Source organism: Gallinula chloropus, assembly GCF_964237585.1.
Source record: "Gallinula chloropus genome assembly, chromosome: Z".
NCBI lineage: Eukaryota > Metazoa > Chordata > Aves > Gruiformes > Rallidae > Gallinula > Gallinula chloropus.
Genome location: NC_140089.1, coordinates 124,472 through 145,508, shown reverse-complemented (window position 1 = coordinate 145,508; position 21,037 = coordinate 124,472). Strand labels below are relative to the sequence as shown.

Below are 21,037 nucleotides of genomic sequence, written 5' to 3'. Positions count from 1 at the left end.
GACAACCGGGAGAAAATCAGGGAAACTGCATGGAAAAAACCAGGATGGAATGGGGCAGAAACATGCAAAACTCAATGGGAGATGGGGGAGGAGAAAACTTAGGGAGAAATTCTGTGGAAATGAGGAAGAATTTAGGGAAATGGTCAGGAAGGTGGAGAAGGGGGATAAACAGTGGAAACGGAACAAAACCAGGGGAAAATGGATGAAACAGTGAGAAAAAGAGAGAAGTCCTGGAAAGTGGAGGAGAGAATCAGGAGAAACTCAGGGAATAGGAAGAAGGAAACAGGGTACAAATGAGACAAAACAGGTCAAAATGAGGGGGGAAAGGCAAAAACAAGGCAACATGGGGTAAAATCACAGCAGTAATGGGGGGTGGAACAAAGTGAGGGAAATGGTACAAGAGGGAAAATGGGAGAAAAACAGGAAAAAGTGGAGCAACACCAAGAAACAGGAGGAAATATGGTAGAAGAGCAAAAACGAGGCAAAGTGTGCAAAAATGGGGAAAATCCCAGGGAAAACTGGGCCAAAACAAGGGGGGGGGGAATGGGGCTGTGAGGGAAATGTGGGGGTGGTTATGGGGCAGGGGGCAGTTGTGGGATGGGAGGGGCAGTGGGTGGCAGGCATGGGTCACCCCTTTGACATGAGTCAGACCAGCGTGGCTGGGCCTGGTGGTACGAGCAACAGGGACCTTGAACACACCAGTATGGCCCAGTACCTTCCAGTACTGCATGTGCATCACCCTCCCAGTATGGTACCAGCCAGAGCTATAGGTATTCAGGTATGATCCCAGTAAGGTCCCAACATTCCAGTATGAGCTCCAATACTCTCAATACAATGCCAGTCTGGATCACACCTCTCAGAACATGATCCCAGTATAGCACCAGTTCTCACAGTATGATGCCAGCCTAAGCCACATGTCTTCAGGCACAATACCAATATGGGCCACCACATTCCCAGTACAGGTCCAGTGCTTCCAGTATAGCACCAATGCTCCCAGTACAATGCCAGTCTGGGTCACAGCTACTCCATTCCAGTATAGCTGCAAGGCTCCTGGTATAGGCTCAGCACTCAAATTAAGATCCTAGAATCAGCCTCAGTGTTCCCAGTATGGACCCAGTGTACCCAATACAATGCCAGCTCTCCAAGTATGATCCCAGCATGGGTCCCAAGGGTCCCACTGTACTCCCAGTATGTACCCTAAGGCTCCCAGTATGGGCCTTGAAATCTTACGTGCAGCTCCAGTGCACCCCAAGGCTCCCAGCCCAGGCCTTAAGCCTCCCAGAGCACTCCCAGTTTTCCCAGCATGGGCTTCAGTGCTTCTCTAGTGCACTCCCAATGCTGCCAATACAGGCCTCAACACCCCCAGTACAAGCCCCACTACTCCCAGCACGCACCACTAACAGTTTTTACCCTGACCCTCCCCAGCGCCTCCTTAAGCTGAGCCCCCAAACCCTTGAAATTTCCCCCCAAAACCAACACTACCAGACTGCCATCACTTTTATTGGTGTGTGGGCACACTGGGTCACAGGATCAGGCCCCCGCCAGTGAACTCCATCCGCTGCCGAGGGAAGAGAGAGACAGGGGTGAGCAGAGGGGCCGGGCTGCCCAGGCCGGGGGGAACCCGCTGCCTGGGTGAGCAGGGCAAGGGGACCCAGGGCCCGGGCGCACCTGTGGGGGTGCAACGAAGGCCAGCCAGTCGGAGGGGCGGGTGGGCAGCAGTCCCATGGCCTGGCACTTGTAGAGGGCCAGTGCCAGCCCCAGCCCATTGCCCACGAGGAACACCAGTCCCTGCAGCGCCCGTCGGCTCGAGCTCTCCAGTGCCTTCAGTGCTGCAGGGTGTGTGGGGGGCACAACACAAGGTGGGGCAGGGGGTACTGTCATTGTCACCTACGTGCTGCGTATCTGGCACCACAGGGGACCAGGGCAGTGATGGTTGGGGAGTGGCAGGGGAGCACCATGGGAGAGAGCGGTGAGGAAGGTGGAGAGGGGATGGCACAGGGTGGGTGCTGGGCAACTGTTGGGTAACACGTGGGAGTGACTGACATAGGGGCAACTGTCATAAGGAGAATTGTAGGGGGATGCATGTGAACAGTGGACACGCGGGCAACTGTTCAGGGACATACTGGGCAACGTGGGAGTGACTGTGTGCACACGACTGAGGACATGCGTAGCCCGGGCTGCTATAGGGATGACTGCTGGGGAGCATGTGGAAATGACTGCTTCAGGGCAGGGGACCACGTCAGGTAAGGGGGTCAACAGCTGTGTGGCACGGGTGGCCTGGGGGGGGGGCGGATACCTTGGGAGCTGTCACCTGCACGGGGTTGTACTCACTGGCAGAGAGGGACATGAGGGCCTGCAGCGGACGCCAGCCCATCATGCAGACCATCATGGCAGGGAAGATGGAGATGGTGTTGCCGGCCATGTACATGATGAAGAGATTCATGGGGATTTGCTTCAGAGGCGCCAGTGCCACGTCCCAGCAGCGCTGCAAGGGAAGAGCAGACCCAGGCAGGCGGCGGGGTGGTGGGTTCCGGCACCCGGGACAAGGGCCCCCGCGCCCCACGGGATGTCCTGCCCTCCCTCCCCCCCGCCCGGGCCCCCGCCCACCTTCTCCATGAGGATTTTGTCGCTCTCGTGGACGCCGCCCTCCCCCAGCTGCCGCTCGGCGAACCCCAGCGGCCCGCGGCCCTCGGCGGCTCCGCGGGGCCTGCGGAGGGACAGAGCCGGGCAGGTGAGGCGGCGGAGACCCCCCAGACCACCCCCCCCCCCCCCCATCTCCCCTCCCATCGCCCAGGCCTCACCGCCCCCCCGGCGCCGCCGCCAGCTCCAGCGACCACTTGAACCGCCGGCCCCGCACCGCCGCCGCCGCCGCCGCCATCTTGCCAGCGCCGGAAGAGGAACGGCGGTCACGCGGGAGGGTCACGTGTCGGAGCCCCGGAACCTCCGGCGCCCCGAGCGCAGCGCTCCCCGCCCCGCTCCGCCCGCCAGCCCCGTGCCGGCCCCGCCGCAGCCTCGCAGCCTCCCTCGCCCCCTCCCTCCCTCGCTCCCCCGCTCCCCGCAGCAGCCCTGCCGCAAGCGCGCCGCGCCCGGCCCGGCCCGTCTTCGGCCGGAAATGCAGAGAGACACCGCGGGTTCCCCCACGGCCCGGTGGCGCGCGGGCGCTGCGGGCGCCGCTGTGCGCATGCGCGGGCCGGGCTGCGCCGGGGCTGCTGCCCGCTCCGTCCTGACAGCGTCACCGGGCTGGAAAAGCGCCTTACGCTCCGGGGGTCCAGCCGTTCCCCTCCTGAGCTGAAGCAGAGCCCTGCGCACCTCCTCTCCCCCTGTTCAACACGCCCAGCGCTGGGGACTCAGCCGCTGCTGCTGAGGCGCGGCGGGCTGGCGCAGGTCCGTCAGCGCGCACACCAGTGTGGCGGGCGGCAGAGGGCGGTTCCTGCAGGGGGCGCGGGGCTTTGTAGCCCAGACTTGCCATGTCCCTGCCGTCTGCGCGCCGCGTTGGCTCCCTGCCGCCGGGTGCCTGAGCAGAGCGGGGGTCCTGCCTGTCCGTACAGCCCGAATCTCCCGGCCGCCAGGCCCCACCTGCCCACAGTTCCCCCTCCCCGTGCTCACCACAGCTACTGACGGTGCAAAAGTGACACACAGGACTGGGATACGAGAAGGGGACAGCTCACAGCAGTGTTGGACTGCAGCGGTGACAGCACATAACAGCTGATCTCAGGGTGTAGAGTCACGATCATACATATGTAGTGTGGTGTAATGATGGAGAGCAGCCCTTGCTCAGCTAGATAATTATGTGGAACGGCTTGTGAAGAAGAAGGGGAGTGTTTTTGTTCTTCCTTAGCAAAGGGATTACTCCTGAAGGCCTTGTACTATCTCGAGGAGAAGATAAAAGAGTGAGAACTCAGGATGGAATAATGTCCATCCCGTTACCTCCTTATTAAAGAAAACAGGTGGCTGATAAAGGACACGAATTGTGTTCGTAGGCCTCGTTACTGGAGGAAAGCGGATAGTTAACAAGGCCATAAATTAGTTCAGAGTGATAAGAACACTGCAAGCTGGCAAGATCAGCACATTCCAGGCGAGAGGTGAAGAGTACATGGTGAGGAGGACTCGGGGCCTTCCTCCCAAGGACCACCAGAGACCCTTGCCCACAATTTTTGGAAGAAACTGCGCAATGGCAAAGGACTGATAAGCTGATTAGCATCAGAAGCGAGAGTAGGCGGGGTTAGGTAATGAGTATGTATAGGCGTTAATTGAATATTCATTGTTTTATTGTATAAATATGGGAGGGTTTTGTTACTCCAGGTGTGCACGTCTGTGGTGGAGCGATGCCCCGTGCATCTGCGCGCAATAAACACACCTACTGTGTAACTGTCGAGTTACAGAGTCTATTTCCGTATGTCATAGTGATAATAATACTGATAATATGTCAGTGATAATATATAATAGTGGCAAGTTATAATATTGATAGCTTATAATAGTGATAGCTTATAATGTTGATAGCATAAGGCACATTAAGTGAATGATAGTCAGAGGTAGCCTAGACAGTAGGGTGTACTAGGGACAACCACAGAACAGTAGAGGTAGTGCTCAGTGGTTACTTTCTTAAAGCATTTGCCTGATTTCTACAAAGAGAATGTTAACCCTCTCCAGACGACTCCTGACGAATGCTGCGAGCTTGTTCAGTACACAGGGTCTGAAAATCAGTGCTATGATGATCATTACAACTGGTCCCAACAAGGTGGTTAGCCATGGCGAATAACTAAACCATGATTCCAGCCATCCTCGTTGGGCCTCTCTTTCCTTTTTCCTCTGAGTTAACCTTTCTCTCAGTTGAGCCATCGAATCCCTGGCTAATCCAGTGTGGTCAGCATAAAAGCAGCATTCCTCTTCCAAGGCGGCACAAAGGCCTCCTTGTTGCATTAACAGGAGGTCTAATCCTCGTCTGTTCTGCAAGACAACCTCTGAGAGTGAAGAGACAGATTGTTCTAGAAGGGTCATAGATTCCTCAAGTCTTTGCAGATCTTCATCGATGGCAGTTTGTAGTTGAGACAGGTCTCGCTGATGGTTCACCGGAGAGGTCACTCCCGTGGCTGTACCAGCTACTCCCAGGCCGAGCAGTGTTGCTGTTGTCAGTGCTGTCAGTATTTCTCTCTTTTGGATCCTGTCGTCTGCATCTCCCCAGTAACGGCTCATTTCTTCATCCGAATGATCTAGGACCCTGGGAATAATCAAAACTTGTACACAAAAGTCAGTTGATGAGTTAAAACGCTTAATGGACACACAGGGGGTTAGCCCTGTCTGATGACAGATCCACATCCCAGATGCGGATGGAATTGCCCATTTATGGGTTCTATCGATCGCAATGGTTTCTGCACAGACCACGCTGTTCCAGCTCACTAAGGTGGCATTGCCAAAACACATGCCTTGGCCTTTAACCTGGTCCAAAGTGATTCCTCTCTGTGGTGTATCCCACTTGCACTGAGTCGGGTTATCTTTCCATGAATAGCTAAAAGGAGTGTTGAGGGCAATACCCTCATAGTAAGGGGGATAAGCATCATAACATAGCCAACATGCATTAGTAAGATTGGGGTTGGATTGATTCAGTGATAGGAAAGTAGCATCTAACACACCTAAGAATGATTTGCCAGCCGAAAGGTGAGAGTCTGTGATCGAATTGCCTAAGGGAACCTTTCATTTAGCTGGTAGGGGACTGGTTGGGACAGAAGTAGAAATTGGCAAGTTGTCTTTTCCTTGTTTGTTGTGATTTTGGAAATGCAAAACTGATCAGTTTTGGAATATGCAATGTGGCCAGTCCACAGCTTTCCCACCCCATCACCCATTACTTAGCAAATTAAGCTTTAGGTGGGTCTCCAGGCCTGGTCAAAACCGGCTGGACTCTTCTTTTTTGTCATGCGCCATCATCATGGCAGAAATACTGGGTTCACGCATGCGTGAGCTTCCTTTTCTAGTACTTTCTGTGGGGAGGTGCTGAGGGAGAACTGCACATGTGCATTTCCAAAAGCACCCAGTTAGGTGAACAAGCACTGGAGCAGCAGAAAATGGCCGGCGTTGGTGAGGATGAGACCCCAAATCCCTTGCCTGAATCACGGGACGCGTCTACAACTCCACGAGTGGTGAATTTTCCTTTCTCCAGCACTATAACCAGGCAGTAGGGGCAATGTCCTTGCTACGGCTATAGTAGTGTATTGTTCCCTTGCCATTAGACTTTCAGGTTGTCGCCTTCGGAATGAGTGCGGTTCTACCCACCGGAGCAACCAGACAGGTGGGTATTACTGAGACTAAAAGGTCTCTTCAAGCTCAGATAATTTAGAAAGAATCAAGATTTTCCTTTTCTGTTAATTGTTTTAATTCTAGGCAGAGGACCCAGGCTTCTGGTGACGATGATGTGGATATTTGGGAGCGGCGCTTTAAAATTGAATGTTATGTATTGTCAGGACTTATTATTATTTTGTTTATTTTTCTTATTGTGGCTGGTTTCTATTGTTGTTATAGTTGTGCACAGCAAAAAAGTTTAGTTTTTGTTCAGTTATACAGTTATGTGCACCAATAAAGTTCAGTTTTGTTCAGTTAACCAAGAGTTTCTATATATAAATTCTATTAGACAAAACGGGAAAGGGGGAGAAAGTTGCTACACCACGTGACTAATAACTTTATAGCAAGCATGGAAGGGATAGGGTTATATGATCCTAACAGTTACTTGTTTTGTGGGTTTTAGAAACCAGATGTTTTATTCTGTCACGGTAACTGCTTGCATGCGGTTCACCACGTGTTGGATCCATAGGATCAGACACGGTGGAAATACTTAATTTGCCACATACTCCTCCCTCTTTGGCCAATACATCATCCCAAACCAGCCAGCGTTGCAGAACAGCAGCACACGTCTCTCGAGGTTGTTGATTCAGGAGATCTGTAGCACTGGCAGTTCTGTTGGAAATGATTTCCAAAACTGCTTGCATGCGAATTATGCAGTTCAGGTTGTAAATTGGTTCCCATGCCCCTGTTCACATACTATGGCTTTTCACTTTGCAAACACTTTTACAGCTGCCTGTAACTGCAGCTGCGGAGTTGAGGCTTGTATTTCCTCTAATACCAATTCCTGTTATTTTCCATTTTCTTTGCTACGTAACCAGCCTTGCTCTCAATTAGCTAATTCGTGAACGCTGCAAACCGACCCAGCAGACAAGCGACACTGCAAGATGCGAGTTGCTACATTCCATTGGCTTCCCTCTACCCCCATAAATGAGGGCAGGGATAAACACAGCTGACAAGGCAGGCATCCTCACTGTGACTTCTTTCTTCCCCCTGGAAAGATAATAAACAAATTCGCTTCTCGGTGAGAAGAGGAAAAAACAGCAAGGTGGGGAAAAGGGGTGGGGAACAGTGAGCCCTTAACGTTAAAGGCAGCAACAAGGCAATTCCTTATAAAACTATGCAGATAGCATCTTCTGTTCTAAGTGTGGAGATCTGGACTGTAGTGTCTACCAAAAATGTTACTGGTATTAACTTAGGTTCTACAAAACAAGTAATCAATAAATTGCCTCAGTGGTTTCCAGTGAGTTTTCTGATATATATATATACACCCTTCGCCCCCCACTCACTTACAAGGGGATGAAGGAGCTAGCCTCCCGGCAGCTTGGGGGACACGGTTAAATGCAATAAAAGAGCACTAGTAACAGGATTTTCGACCTTGATTTGTGGATTTTTGGGTCATCTTAGTACTAACTTTTCCAATTTATCTGTCGGCACCCCATTCATGTGTTCTCAGGGAATGCCTTTTCTCCATCCCGTGGTCCACAGACTATTATGTTTGTTTTCTATACCTTCCGTAATTATTTCCCTTTTGCTTCTCTTTCTGATAACAAAATTCCATCTCCTCCTGACAGGGACACTCTCAACACATACTCTGACTTGAATTTGCCACTCGCTTGGTCTGTCTCCAGCTGCTCTCCTTGCGGAGACGCAGAACCACAGATCAGAACTCACTTCGCAGTCAGACTGCATCTCAGACAAACACTGGAATCATTCCAACGACACACGGTACCGGGCACAAAGATTTCTTGCATATGCAAAGCATGACAATGGTTATGAAAAGGTTTTTTTCTCTCTCTCAGATACGCTGCAGCTCAGTCACTCACCACTCACACCAGTTAGCTCATTTCACTCACACAAACAGTTCATCAAATTTAAATCAATTTTCAAAACTCAGTCCCTTTTAGCAATATCTGAAGTCAAGACCAATAAATCAGTGTCACCAGGAAGGGACTCCCTGTGGGGAATGGAACCCCGGTCTCCTGTGTGACAGGCAGGAGTTCTCTCGCTTAGCAGCAACTGTTTGTTTACTTCTACCGACTGCCACAGGGGCAGCCATTCTGTACAACTCAAAGGGGCAGCACATCCTGAGAGGGCCACACTTAAGTATCCAAGTTCCCCCTATTCAGTCTCAGGACCTCACACCTTTCTGTTCTCTGACAATCCTGCCGACTACGCCATTAAAATGTCACGATCCGCACCCAGATAAACGGCTTTGGCAGAGGTTAAACCCCCTGCATTCCAACCGACCTCAGATTGCTCTGGGGGGCTGGGGGCGGCTGGACTTAACCCCTGAGTGATGTCCAGTCAGGTGCTTTATCGTGAGGAGGTCTGCACAAGTCTCAGGAACAGAATTAAGACTCAAAACGGAGCCCAGGTTTAAGTTACTTTATTTAGCCTGCAACAAGCGTGCAGGAGAAGGAGTGTGTGTGTGTGTGTGTGTGTGTGTGTGTGTGTGTGTGTGTGTGTGGAGTTCCATTAGTTGCCGGTTGTCATGGTTCAGCGCTGGGTGCAGGGGGGTTGCTCCACTGCGGATGTGCACACTAACGTGACAGTTCTTCTTGGTTACATACAGTTCAATGATGCTTATTCATTAGGTGACCTCATACCCCTGTACATATTCCTAACTTGTCCTGCTTCATCTTAAAATGTGCCCCAAGAAGTGACTTCCATCAACTCCTCCCAATTGCACCTGTTACTGCTGTTTGGTGGTGGTTGTTTAGGGTTGTGGGGATGAAGTCGGATGGCTCCTCTTCATCACCTCAAGTAACCTTCTGTCTTGCACAGACTCAGTTACCCCTTGACTCTGATCCAAACTGCAAGTTTGGATTTAGCAGGTTTTGTATGCCTTCAAGGACAAGGGGGAGCTTGAACTAGTTACAGTGAAATGCTTTGCCTGCATTTGTGGCCAATTAGAGACAGGCAAGGAATTCATGAACAGATAAGGAGGAGGGGGGGACTGGAACTCATCAAAGAAGTCACTTTATTTCCACAGAGCACATAGTCCTTGAGTGTGTCATTTACTTAAAATATGGTGTTAGACCCAAACTTATGGCCCTTTTGATGTTTCTTCTTTATCAGTGAGGCAGAGGCGTTCAAGCCAGGCATTGTTTATGGGAGGTCACCGCTCTGGCACTTCAAGCTATCCTGTTAGCAAGCCTTCCTTAACCCTTTACAAGCATCTTAATGCAACATTTCAGCAATGTTGAGACATAAGTCCACTGGTACAGGCATTTGTTGAGGGATACAGTACGTCACACCACCCCGTGGCTCAACATGACCATCTTACAGATGGTGCTCTGTGATAGCTAGAGGATAAAGTAAGGAGGAAGGAAAAGAAAAGTGTGTGCACAATAGCTCAATAGCTACAATCAAAACATTCAAACAATTAACAATTTTCAAATTGCATTTGCAATAGTCAGTAAGAACTGTTAACATTAGATAGACATTAATTAACAATTTGAATTTGTCCAATTGCGAAAATCCAAATCACGTCCTATTGCTGTCCCTTGTAGTTCAGGGGCTGGAGGAAAACAAAACAATGATACTTTACATGAACTTTTATAAGGCATATTGCCCTCTCGATCTTTGGGCTCAGCAGGCTTATCACTGTCTGGGGGCTGCAAAGTTTGTGTGGCGGCCCCGATTCCCAATTTTGGGATGACCGACAAACATTCTTTCACCTCCCTCCAAGTGTCCTGCTCTTGTATCGCTTTCCGGAGTGCCTGCACGACCCTCCCCCACGATTTCAGATTTTTCCCACTGCCGGAGGACATAGTTTCCTCAGCTAAAACTTTAGTACATTTAGCCCACACCTCAGGATGGAGAATATCAACCGGCTGGTCAATGACCCCGATTGTAATAAGTAGACTAACTAGGAATTGTTCTCAAACCTTCTACGACTGTAAATAAGCAACTAGGGCAAAGGGGAACCATTGTTCCATCACTAGTAACACCCTGAAAGAACTTCAGGTCTTGCTGAGTTGGTGCCTGTGGTAGACTATGGCTGTGAATAGGTAACCAGGTCAAAGGGGAACCATTGTTTTATCACTAGCAACATCCTGATAGGATTAAATGAGTTAACCAAATAAGACACTGAACACAACGTAGAGGAGGACTACGGGGGACCAGGACGACCCCCACTACCAGCTTACACAGCTACAGAAAAACACCGGGATATGCCACGTGTACCCGGAACTACGGGACTATAAAAAGGGGACTCCAGAGGGGTGAGGTGCGTGCCGTTTGCAGGAGCAAGGGTCTCCTCCGGACGCCCAGCGCTGATATTTGCCTATATCTTGCCGACTTGCTTAATTAATAAATTGTTGTTTGGCTTTATCAACTGGGGTATGTCTCAAATTTATAACAATGCCCATTGATGATTTCTAGCATATGGGGTGGCAAAGGGTCGCTTTGCAAATGCAGATACTGTTTTTGAATACTCAGAGTGGCGGAAATTTGGGGATAGATTATCTGAGGAAGTCATTACTGAGGAAAAAGCTACTAAGAAGTTCATGAAGCTGTGGCGAGCAGTTATCAACTGCGTCAAACAATATCAAGCAGGTAAACACATAGCAGCCGTAGCATCTGCTCAATTAGAAAATCAAGGGGATAAGCCTGGAAAGTTAGTCTTGGAAAGTGATTATGTACCTACCCCCCCCCCCCCCAACTGGACCATCCGTAACAGCTGAACCCCTTAAAACATAGGGGCTTGTGAGGCACCAGTACCCTCTGCCCCACCACTGGCTGAGGAATGGGGAATACACACTTGATAAAAAAGGCGAGGCGGTACTGAAACTCCTCCACGCTATGCTCTCTAAGAGAGTGATTAAAAATGACGAAAGGTCTTTAAAACCCCTCCTTTTTGTGGAGCGAAGAAAGAAAACTGATAACAAGCCTTGACAGTGCATTTGATTTACCTACTTGGGAAGCTATTGGAGCTCAAATCCTTGACGAACCCTCAGTTTGGGCGAAAGAAACTAAGTCATTAATAACTCTCTGGAAATTAAGTAAAAGGACTTTAACCAAAATGGAGGCGGAACGCGTAGCTGCTGCTTCAGCCTTTGCAGCTTTAACACCAGTTCTGGATTCTACAGAACCGATTTAAAAAGGGAAAAAACCTACTATGGAGAAGGTGTTTTTGTTTCTGCGTGCTCTTTCGCCTACCCCAGTTACTATGCCAAGTAATAATGCCGTGTTATCAGAGCAAAGTGATAAATCTGTCAGAACTGACCGGGAAGGGGAGCGAGTAGTGCGCGTAAATCTGCCACCACGGCCTGCACCCCCCCCCCCTCCCCCCCCCCCCTACACCTTTGGAAGGAAAAATGTGGAAACAAACATACAACCGACTGCCTTTAATATCTGCTTACCTCTAACTTTTACTGAGCCTAAAACACCCCATGATGCAGTCCAAAATGTTAACTGGCATCAACAACTTCAGCCTGTCCTTGAAAAGCTGGAAAAAAGCTGAGCGGGCGATGGCATCTCCTGCTGGGAAAGGGTTTGCAGAACTGCCCACCCAGCCACCCGAAACCTACTGAGATAGAATCTACCTACACGAAGAATCACCAACTAAGGCACAGAGCAGTGTTGCCCCCATGGACAAGGAACCCCAGCACAGGGACAAGAATCCTACAGAGATGGACACATCACCCACACCTCCCGACGAACTCATCAATCCATCACTGTCTCCTGACGCCCGAGACACTCTGCAGAGGCTGCTCGTCCCAGCCTGGGCACGTAAGATGCCGTCAGAATGGGATAAAGGGTTACATCAGGGTATTTGGATTCCTACTCAGTTGCGGAACTTACTGGGGAAAAGTTTACGTGGGACTGAGCGGGTGGTGGAGAGAGTGAATAGTGGGGAGGTGGGAGGTGGACGGAAAAGGGAGACCGTGTGGCAGGTCCTGGTGTTCCACCAGGTCCTAGTGCTCACCCAGGGCTCGGCCCCGGTGACCGTCGGGGTCGCGCTGTGGTTCACAGCACGGAGAGGAGGGTGCTGCGGGCAGCAGCCGAGACCAGTGAGAGCATGCTGCGCAGCCCGGTGCCTTGGCAGAATTGCCATAGAAGTGGGAGAACTCCCCCCCCCACCCCATGTGGACTGGATGTGTCAACTCGCGTCTTGCAATGTTGTTTGTTTGATGACTTGCTTGGCAGCGTTTGTTTGTATGTGCTGGGGGTTCAGAGATGCATTTATCCACTGACAGCAAGGCTCCTTACTTAGCAAAAGGATTTTTGATAGCCATCATTGAAACTGGGCAGCTTACTTTAAAAATTTAACCTGGAAAACAGAAAATCCCCATACAAAATTGCCCATTTGCAACATTTAATACAGGAGCAACTGACTAAGGGGCATATAAAGCCTTCCGCAAGTTTGTGGAACATGCAAAGATTTCCAAGGATTGGGTTTTATTTTCCATTATGCGTTTACACTCCAATGATTAGGAAAAATTTGCTTTTTCAGGCCCTACTAGAAACAAACGTGTGCTCCCACAAGGCATAAAAAATTCACCACCTCTGTGCCAGACTTATATAGGCCTGGGCACTTGTTTCAGTATGAAAAGTGCATCCTGATCTAATCCTTTATCATTACATGGATAAGAATTTGATTACAGAAAAAACTTGGACATTGAAAGTTTGATTCATGAGTTACCAGCACAAGGGATTAGAGATTCCTGTGTTTTCTGGCAGTGTGAGCTACTGCACAAATGGGGGAATCCAGTAAATGTGCTCTGTTATAGCAGCATTAGACTACCCCGTTAACTCAAACTGGACAACAGCTCAGAATATACAGCACAAACATTGCCTGTGTTACAGGGACACCACATTTGCCTACAGGCAAAGCCATGGTAGAATGTATGAACCAAACTCTCACAAAGCTCTTTACGTTTTGAACTGTTTGTGTCTGCCACATTTGGTACCTCTAATGGTGAAACATGCAGTAGGTTTAAAAGAAGGTTTGAGAAAAAAAAAGGGGGGGGGGGGAAGAGAAAGAAAAGTCAATGTCAAGTGTTATTAAGAATGAAGTTACAGGTGCTAACTTGGGAAGGAGATCTGCCTGTGTCATTACAGATATGAGAGCCAAGTGGATAAAGCTGTGGATTCAGAACTCAAGCTTGCATGAACCAGGACAAGTCTTTGAAAAATGCATGTGTTTGTGCTAAATGAAAATTAGGGAAATAGTGATTTCTGCACAGCCTAAGGTCACAGACTGCAATCAGTGCCTGCAGGAAAACGTGGGGCTGATGTTATCTGCACTTCTGACACTCCTGACTGGCAAAACAAACAAATGCAACAGCAAAGGTATCAAGGCACTTAGAGTTGGTTTCGTGACTGGGGAATTTCAGGATGGATATTGTCAATGGTCAAATTTGGATTATTGGATTTGGTAATTATAGTACTTGTCTTACATTTACTGTCATGTTCACTGAGCCTTCTGCAAAGGGCCCTTGCAGAGACCTCAAAAAGCAGTTTTTGTAACACAGATTCTAAAAAGGAAAAAATTGGCAAGGAGGACAGTGGGCCTGCCGGTGGCCTGGCTCTCCTCACAAAAGACAATATCCTTGAATTCCCATAAGACAAGAAAATTACTCATGCTGAGAGGTATTTGGTAATTATATTCTCAAATACAATGACTTGGAAAACAGAGGTACACACTGCCTCAACCCAAGAAAAAGTTGTAGGAAAATATTTGAGAACAAGGGAACATGTCGTTAACCAGCTGTTGGGGAATGGCTCGCAGAACGGGGCCATTCGGATTATATGCAGCTGGTGGGCCAACAGAATGACACTCGCCTGGAGGGAACTACTGCGAATGGCCTTGACATGACTAGGCCAAACTAGGCCTCCGGCACAGCTGGGGGGGGGGAGGCTCGGCAGGGTCGCCGCGTCCTTGAAGGGGGAAAACAACCGAGGCATAACCGGCTGGAACCGGTAGAAGGGGAATTCCACCGTGAACAAGAAACAACAAGTGGGCGTGTTATGCAAATGCGACCTTTTCGGGCTTAACCTATAGGCAGGCTGTATTTGAGATGTATCCAGCGCTGGAACATATATAAAGCTACAAGCTGCGCAGTAAAGTTGGCACCCTGTTATGATTCATATTGGATTCCTGGTGTCCGTTTTATTTTCCTTCTCGTCAACCAGCCATAATAAGATGGACAAAACACAACAGGTGTGCAGATAACTTTTAGACATCAAAAGTAAACTAATTATGATTAACTATAAAACATACTTCTCAAACCTCGTTATAAGTACTAATGAATCACTTTGGTGTGAGCAGTATGTGTAGCCATGTAACAGTTTTTAGCTTGCCACACTTTACAGTATAGTTTTCTGTTTATAGGATGGTTTTTAGATTCAGTTAAATAAGGACTTATATTTTTGTCGGTTATTTTTGCCTTAACGTTATTTTTGCCATGTATGTCACACTATTTCCCTGGCAGGATGGATAATGCTCTTCGCAAAAATCTGGCCAGTCCATAAACAAAAAGGGGGAATTGTACTAATGCAGTTTGAGAGAAATGGTGGTTTTGGCCCATCCAGATTTATTTCTCACCCCCATATAATCAGACCTGGGGAAGCTAACAGAGACATGTCAACAGGAGAGCAGATGTCTGAGAACAGGAGCTTGTCAGAAACTCCACGAGATAACAACTGCAAGAACATTAGCAACTGCCTTAAAGAGGAACAAAGGGACTGTGTAGCCTTCACAAATTATTGCCAACAGTGAGACACATGAACAGAGCATCTAACCAATAGCAATGTAGTGTAACTCATATGCTGTTATAGAAACTTACATAAGCTCTGTGTGTGTTTCAATGAAAGAGCTCACTTGATCACATTGATCCGAGTTGACTCCACAAAACTTCGACTCCAGCAAATCAGCACTGGCCCCTGGGGTAGCAGCTGCTGCTGCCGCAAAGAAACTAACAAACTTAGGCTGTTGGCTGAGCCAACAAACCAGTGCTACATCTCCTGCTCTCAGTGGCCTGCTTAGTGGTGTGGATAGTGTGAGACATGCTACTTTGCAAAACAGAGCTGCTGCTGGTTTTTCTTGCTTGCACATGGCCACAGTTGTGAAGATTTTGAGGGCATGAATGACCATTCCGAGTCCATCCACAAGAGATGCAGCAGCTCATGCAACATACTCAGCCCATAAAACAGGACGCAGGAATTTTTGGCCTAGATGGACTGGCAAACTGGCTTGGGATAGCAGGATGGCTAAGAAGCTTATTGAAAAGTGGCATACTGTTACCTATTGCTATTGTAGTAGGGCTTTGTTGCTTAAGCTGTATATTATTGTGCATAAGACGAGTGGTGCATCAAGCCACGACTCAAGTTTGGGTTGTGCAAAAGAAAAACGGGGGAATTGTGGGGGGCTGGTTGGCGGCCCGAGGACACGGGCCCCTGAAAGGGCTGCACAACCTAGGCCTAGAAGCTGTAATCAATCAAGTGAAGAGCTGGCAGGATAATCTTTGAACTGTCCTTGAACAGGCAGAACACGAGGATATTGGCTCTGAGAATAGGAGAAAACAGAATGCACATGGTGGATGCTTGTAACTGCAAGGCAGAACTAAAAGGAAGCATGAACTGCTGATGCTAGCCAGTAGCAGGGCAAGTGCTGGGACAATCCCCTCCCCAAGGAAAGCTGCCCCCAGACAGGTGCCTCTGGGAAGCCTCCTAAACCATCCGCATAATCCCCATCTTCCAAAAATGTTGTCCAACCAATCCCATGCATCGTCTTGCCGGAGTTTCGAGGCTGCATCCTTAAGCTGTTGAATGCTGGCGTGAATAGACTCAGAATGATCTGAGAGATTCATACAACACATACCCTCCAAATCCTCACAACCACGGCCTTGTGCTCAAAGCAAGCAATCTGTAGCAGCTCTATTTTGTACTGTAGCATGACGAACACTATCCATGTCTAATAAAAGGCCAGACAGTGCCCTGCTAGTAGCATTGCTTTGTTTTGCAAGCCAACAAGGAGAGCCCCATGGCTTGCAAACTACCCCCCTTCTGTGGGGATGGGTCTTGGCTGAAAGCCTGGCTCGTTCCCCCAGCCAAAAGCCAGTGTGCAGCCTTCTGGGGAAGCAAGAGCCTTGTGTGGCAGGGCTCAGAGCTCAGCCCTGTGAGCGACAGAGTGCGGACTGGGCTGCACTGCTGCTGTACTGCTGGCGCAGGCTTCCCGAGGCAGCGGACTGCTGCTGCCAGCTTGCTTCCTCTTCTTTGCTTTGCTGAAGCCAAAGCTCTAAGGCGGGGCCGGACTTGCTAGAAATCAGCGGTTCCCCTCAGGAGGGGAACGGATCTGAACGACCCTGAACTGCCATGTCCTGCACACAGGCCTCTGCCACAGCTGGCTGAGTGACCTTCTCCCCAGTGATCCCCTTTCCACACTCATCCCTAACAGCGACCTTTTGGGGGCAGGAGGCGGGAGTGCCCTGCAGAGCCATGCTTCTGACAGCCCCTGACCAGTATGGTTTCATCGGCCATATTCTCCTCTGCTCCACCCCACGGAAGCTCCCTTTGCAGGGCAGGGAAGAAGGCCTCCTGCTTCTCTCCATTTCCTCCCACGTGGCTCACTGTGGTGCTGGAATAGACCCCACAGACACACCGGCGCCTGCGCTTCCTGCCACACAGGCAGCTGTCTTGGCCCAACACGCACCCCTCACTGGTCTCATGTTCTGCTTGCAGCCGGATGTGTCCCCAGGAAACTGTTGGCCTTTACAAGGGCATCAGGGCCAGGTGGTGATCAGGCTGCCAGCACGAGTCCATCTGACTGGCATCACCGTGCAGCACATTATTGAGGAAGCCTCTCCATCTGGGACAGTCATCAGCGCACCCAGAGACATGGCTGTCTTTGTAAGTCTCTGCTGGGCCCTTCTGATGGGGATCTGGCCCTGGGTGAAAGCTGTGAGAGGGTCTTGCTTGCTTTCGGGCACCCGAAACACGAAGGTTTATGCCCTGCTCTCTCCTGAGTGCTACAGCTCTCCAGCAGGACACTTCAAGGGCTCGAGAGGTTTCATCCCTCTTAAGGCGAGTTCTGGCCAAGCACCTCAGGCTTCTTGACCAAAACTCAAGGCACGCAGGGTGCTCAACCTTAACCAGTGCCAGACTACTGCTGGAAGCCCAGGAGAGGGTGGCAGCTAACAGGCCTGATCCAGGGCATGCCCTCCCCTCTTTGTCGGTGTGTGTCTGAGCTGCTCTCCTTGTGCTTTGCCCTTGAGGGAGTGGATGCAGATGGAGAAGAGGAAACTCTCCTTGGGATGTTCACATACGATGTGGCAAAAGAGGCCAGTCAGACCTTTCTTCTGAAGGTACGATCCTCCTGCAAGGGCAAGATGCTAGGGGGCAAAATGCTTTTGCCTGCAAGTCCATGGCAGGAACAGCGTGAATGCTTTCTCCCTGGGCAGAGGGGCACTGCTGAGAGAGGAGGAGCCGTGGCAGGGTTGGGAGGGCCGAGTGGCACACAGCGGTGGTAGCAAAAGGATAGCAAGGACAGAGTCAGGCCGCTGGGAACATGAGTCCTGAGAGACCCCTGGCTGCACCCACTGCCTTGCGCAGAGCCAGCTGCACATGTGGCGCCAGGAGGAAGGCAGGCAGCACGGGCAGCGGGAGCTTGGTGGGGCTGCACAGCAGCTGCCCCACGTGTAGATGTCCCTCTGCCGCTTCTCAGTCAGCACAGGGTGAGAAGCAGAGGGCAGGGGCAGGAGGAAGGGAGACTGAACCCCGGCAGGAATGGCATGCAGAGGATGCCAGGTGCCATGCCCTTTCCATGTCCCCAGCTTCTCCAGCAGTGAGCCTCTGATTTCCACAGCTGACCCCCCTCCCCCACCTTTCAGGAGCTCCTTCCGGAGCAGGAGCAGGGCTGGCAGGGGGAGATAGGTTGACTGCATTGCTGCTCTTAACACCCCCATTTCTTCTCCTTCTCCCCCCTCTTCACAGGACGCGCCGTTTCCCAGAGCGTTTTCATATATCAAACTGCTTGTGAAGAGCAACTGGGGAAACCCAGAGTACACCTGTATTTATCGAGTGCAGGTTCACGGGATGGCGGCAAAGACGGAAGACCTCACCTGAAACCAGCGGGGCGGGGCAGTGCGGGCTGGGGGCCTGGGGGGCAAGGTGTGGACCAGCATGGAGAAGTAGACAGAGGCTTCCTGAAGGAGAGCTCCATGGCTTGCAAACCACCCCCCCTTGTGGCATCAGGGAAACATTTCACTAGAGGAAAAGCCATAGTGCCCCTATCAACTGCAGTCATTAACGAATGTGCCTGCCCTTCTTGTTTTTGTGTGAACAAGCACCAGCATCTAGGCAATAGATCGATTTTAAAAATTATTAACTGCAATGAAATGTTTGCAGGCATTGACTCTTGAGTCAGGCCAGCCATTAAGGGTCTGCAGCATCCTTCCAGGAACTTTTGTCATGCTTGCTGCAATTGGAAGACGGGACGCAGCTTGACACAAGCAAATGTCTATTTATTGTAGCAACTCACAAGTTTATACAGTTTGCAAAGCCTGTACGTGCCTTAGTTTCATTGGAGTGCAGAAGCCATTTTTACATTTACTATTTGCTGATTGGTTTAAAAACACTTACGAACACTTATGAACATTGTCAGTAAAAAGCAGCCTATGCCTCGAAGCGCAACCTATTGCACACATCTTATTTTCATTCCTTACAGCCTGCTTTGTTCTTTCTTTCTTTCAAGGGTGACTAGTTACTCCTTTTCTGTCTGGCACCCACATAACTCATCCCCAGTACTTTTTCACTTCTTATCAGTTCGTTTCCACCGTTGTTTAACCATCCCAGGGTTTGTGACCAACACGTGCCAGCACGTCTCCTTCTAGATACAGCTGCACAGTGTCTAAAGTCCTGACAGAGTCCTGTGACCCCTTCCTCACATGTCCCCCTTCCTGGTGCACAAAAAGAACCTTCTTCATAGACCGATCTATCAAACGTTGCATACATTGGGACAGACAAGGTAAAAGGAGCAACAGAGGAATAGAAACAGCCAAGGCATAAACAAAAGTTTTTACCAAACTCCTCAACCATCCGCATAATCCCCATCTTCCAAAAATGTTGTCCAACCAATCCCATGCATCGTCTTGCCGGAGTTTCGAGGCTGCATCCTTAAGCTGTTGAATGCTGGCGTGAATAGACTCAGAATGATCTGAGAGATTCATACAACACATACCCTCCAAATCCTCACAACCACGGCCTTGTGCTCAAAGCAAGCAATCTGTAGCAGCTCTATTTTGTACTGTAGCATGACGAACACTATCCATGTCTAATAAAAGGCCAGACAGTGCCCTGCTAGTAGCATTGCTTTGTTTTGCAAGCCAACAAGCAAGCTTATCTAAAGTAGCTAGTGCTTTTCCAGCTCCTGGCAACAAAAGAGAGGCCGCAAAGCGCTGACTGAAGGACCAAAATTCTACTTGATCATCACAGTCGGGGCTGTCGGCGTGTACACCACGCCTCACACAGTGGGAAAGGTGACGTTGGAAAATCACAGAGGTGTTAGGGGTCAGAACAGAAAGCTGACCTAAGCTACACGGACCCCCCTCTTATGTGTGAGGGGATACTGGGCCAAGCCCTATCCCCACAAATAAAACATATCCTGGATGGTAATAAAAAGGGAGCCTCGCTGGATCCCGACAAATTTGTTGCTGTAGAGTTACACCAGGTACTGGCATTTCGAAAGGCAGGGTGGGCCAGAGAAACATCCCAGGCCCTGGATTGCTTTTTTCCTGTGTAATTAAACCGAACAGAAAAATCCATTTTGGCTGACCCGAGAGGCTCAATCTCTTGTGGTTCTAGGGTAGCCTGTGGGAGAAAGGGAACCCAAGTATCCCAGGCATCTGTCAAATCTGGGGACAGGGCAGGAAAAACCTCTGCAAGGCTTTCAGGTATCGGCCATCTATCTAGTGGCAGTCCAACAAGGCATGTAGAGAAAGGGTTATTGGGAGAAGCAGTAGAAAGACATAAACTATCTTGCCCTGTCAAATTGGCTAACGGAATGGAACCCACACATTAGTTTTTGGTAAAGGAGGGGGAAACAGTCCGCCCCAAAAAGGGGCAAAGGTCCCAGGCTCATTATCCACAACCCTGCGCCCCACACTGTGACAAACGCCAGGGCTCTGCTCCAGACACCCTGTGTCACCCTGCTGCCATGCTGGGACACTGGCACAGGCCGTGCTTCCCTCCGCGCTGCCTGTGGCCCTGTGCAGGGACCCTCCTGGCCCTCCACGCCACTGCAAGACAAAAAAGGAGCACACTTCTCTCTCAAACTAGCAAAGTGTGCTGGGTTAGGCCTGGCTGGAGGCCAGACGCCCACCGAAGCTGCTCTGTCACTCTCCTTTTCAGCAGAACCTGGGAGAAAATGTATATATATATTGAGAGGCTCAGGAACTGAGATAAGGACAGGGAGAGATCATTCCGCAATCAGCAGCATGGGCAAAACAGACTCGCAGAATAAAGGAAAGGAAACTCTCTAGTTCACGGCCCTGCCCTGCACCCCCAGTGACACCAGAGTGGGGTGATGAGAAACACGACCAGATCTTAAAGCACCTCCCTCCACCCCTAGCAAAGTCAAGGTACAAGCAGCAAGGGCGAGGAAGAGTAATGGTCCTTGTAAACCAAACGTACTGCTGGGCCCCTGACAGCACGTCTGGCCTCCCGGGTTTTTCTTTCTGGCGTATGACCCATTAGGGAG

General features: G+C 50.1%; 2 protein-coding genes across 2 annotated transcripts; one reads left to right on the top strand and one right to left on the bottom strand.

The window, feature by feature from the left end:
• Positions 1-1,484: 1,484 nt before the first annotated feature.
• On the bottom strand, positions 1,485-2,944 carry EMC4 (ER membrane protein complex subunit 4). The gene is made up of 5 exons (XM_084278708.1): positions 2,802-2,944; positions 2,608-2,707; positions 2,332-2,485; positions 1,669-1,829; positions 1,485-1,558 (listed from the first exon to the last, which is right to left on the bottom strand). Exons 1-5 carry the CDS (start codon positions 2,876-2,878, stop codon positions 1,523-1,525), a joined length of 528 nt encoding a protein of 175 aa, XP_084134834.1. The 5' UTR covers positions 2,879-2,944; the 3' UTR covers positions 1,485-1,522.
• Positions 2,945-16,235: 13,291 nt separating this feature from the next.
• LOC311203262 (sperm-associated antigen 4 protein-like) lies at positions 16,236-18,405 on the top strand (the record flags this gene model as incomplete). The annotated part of the gene is made up of 4 exons (XM_084277916.1): positions 16,236-16,253; positions 17,023-17,190; positions 17,556-17,645; positions 18,274-18,405. 4 exons carry the CDS (start codon positions 16,236-16,238, stop codon positions 18,403-18,405), a joined length of 408 nt encoding a protein of 135 aa, XP_084134042.1.
• Positions 18,406-21,037: the final 2,632 nt, after the last annotated feature.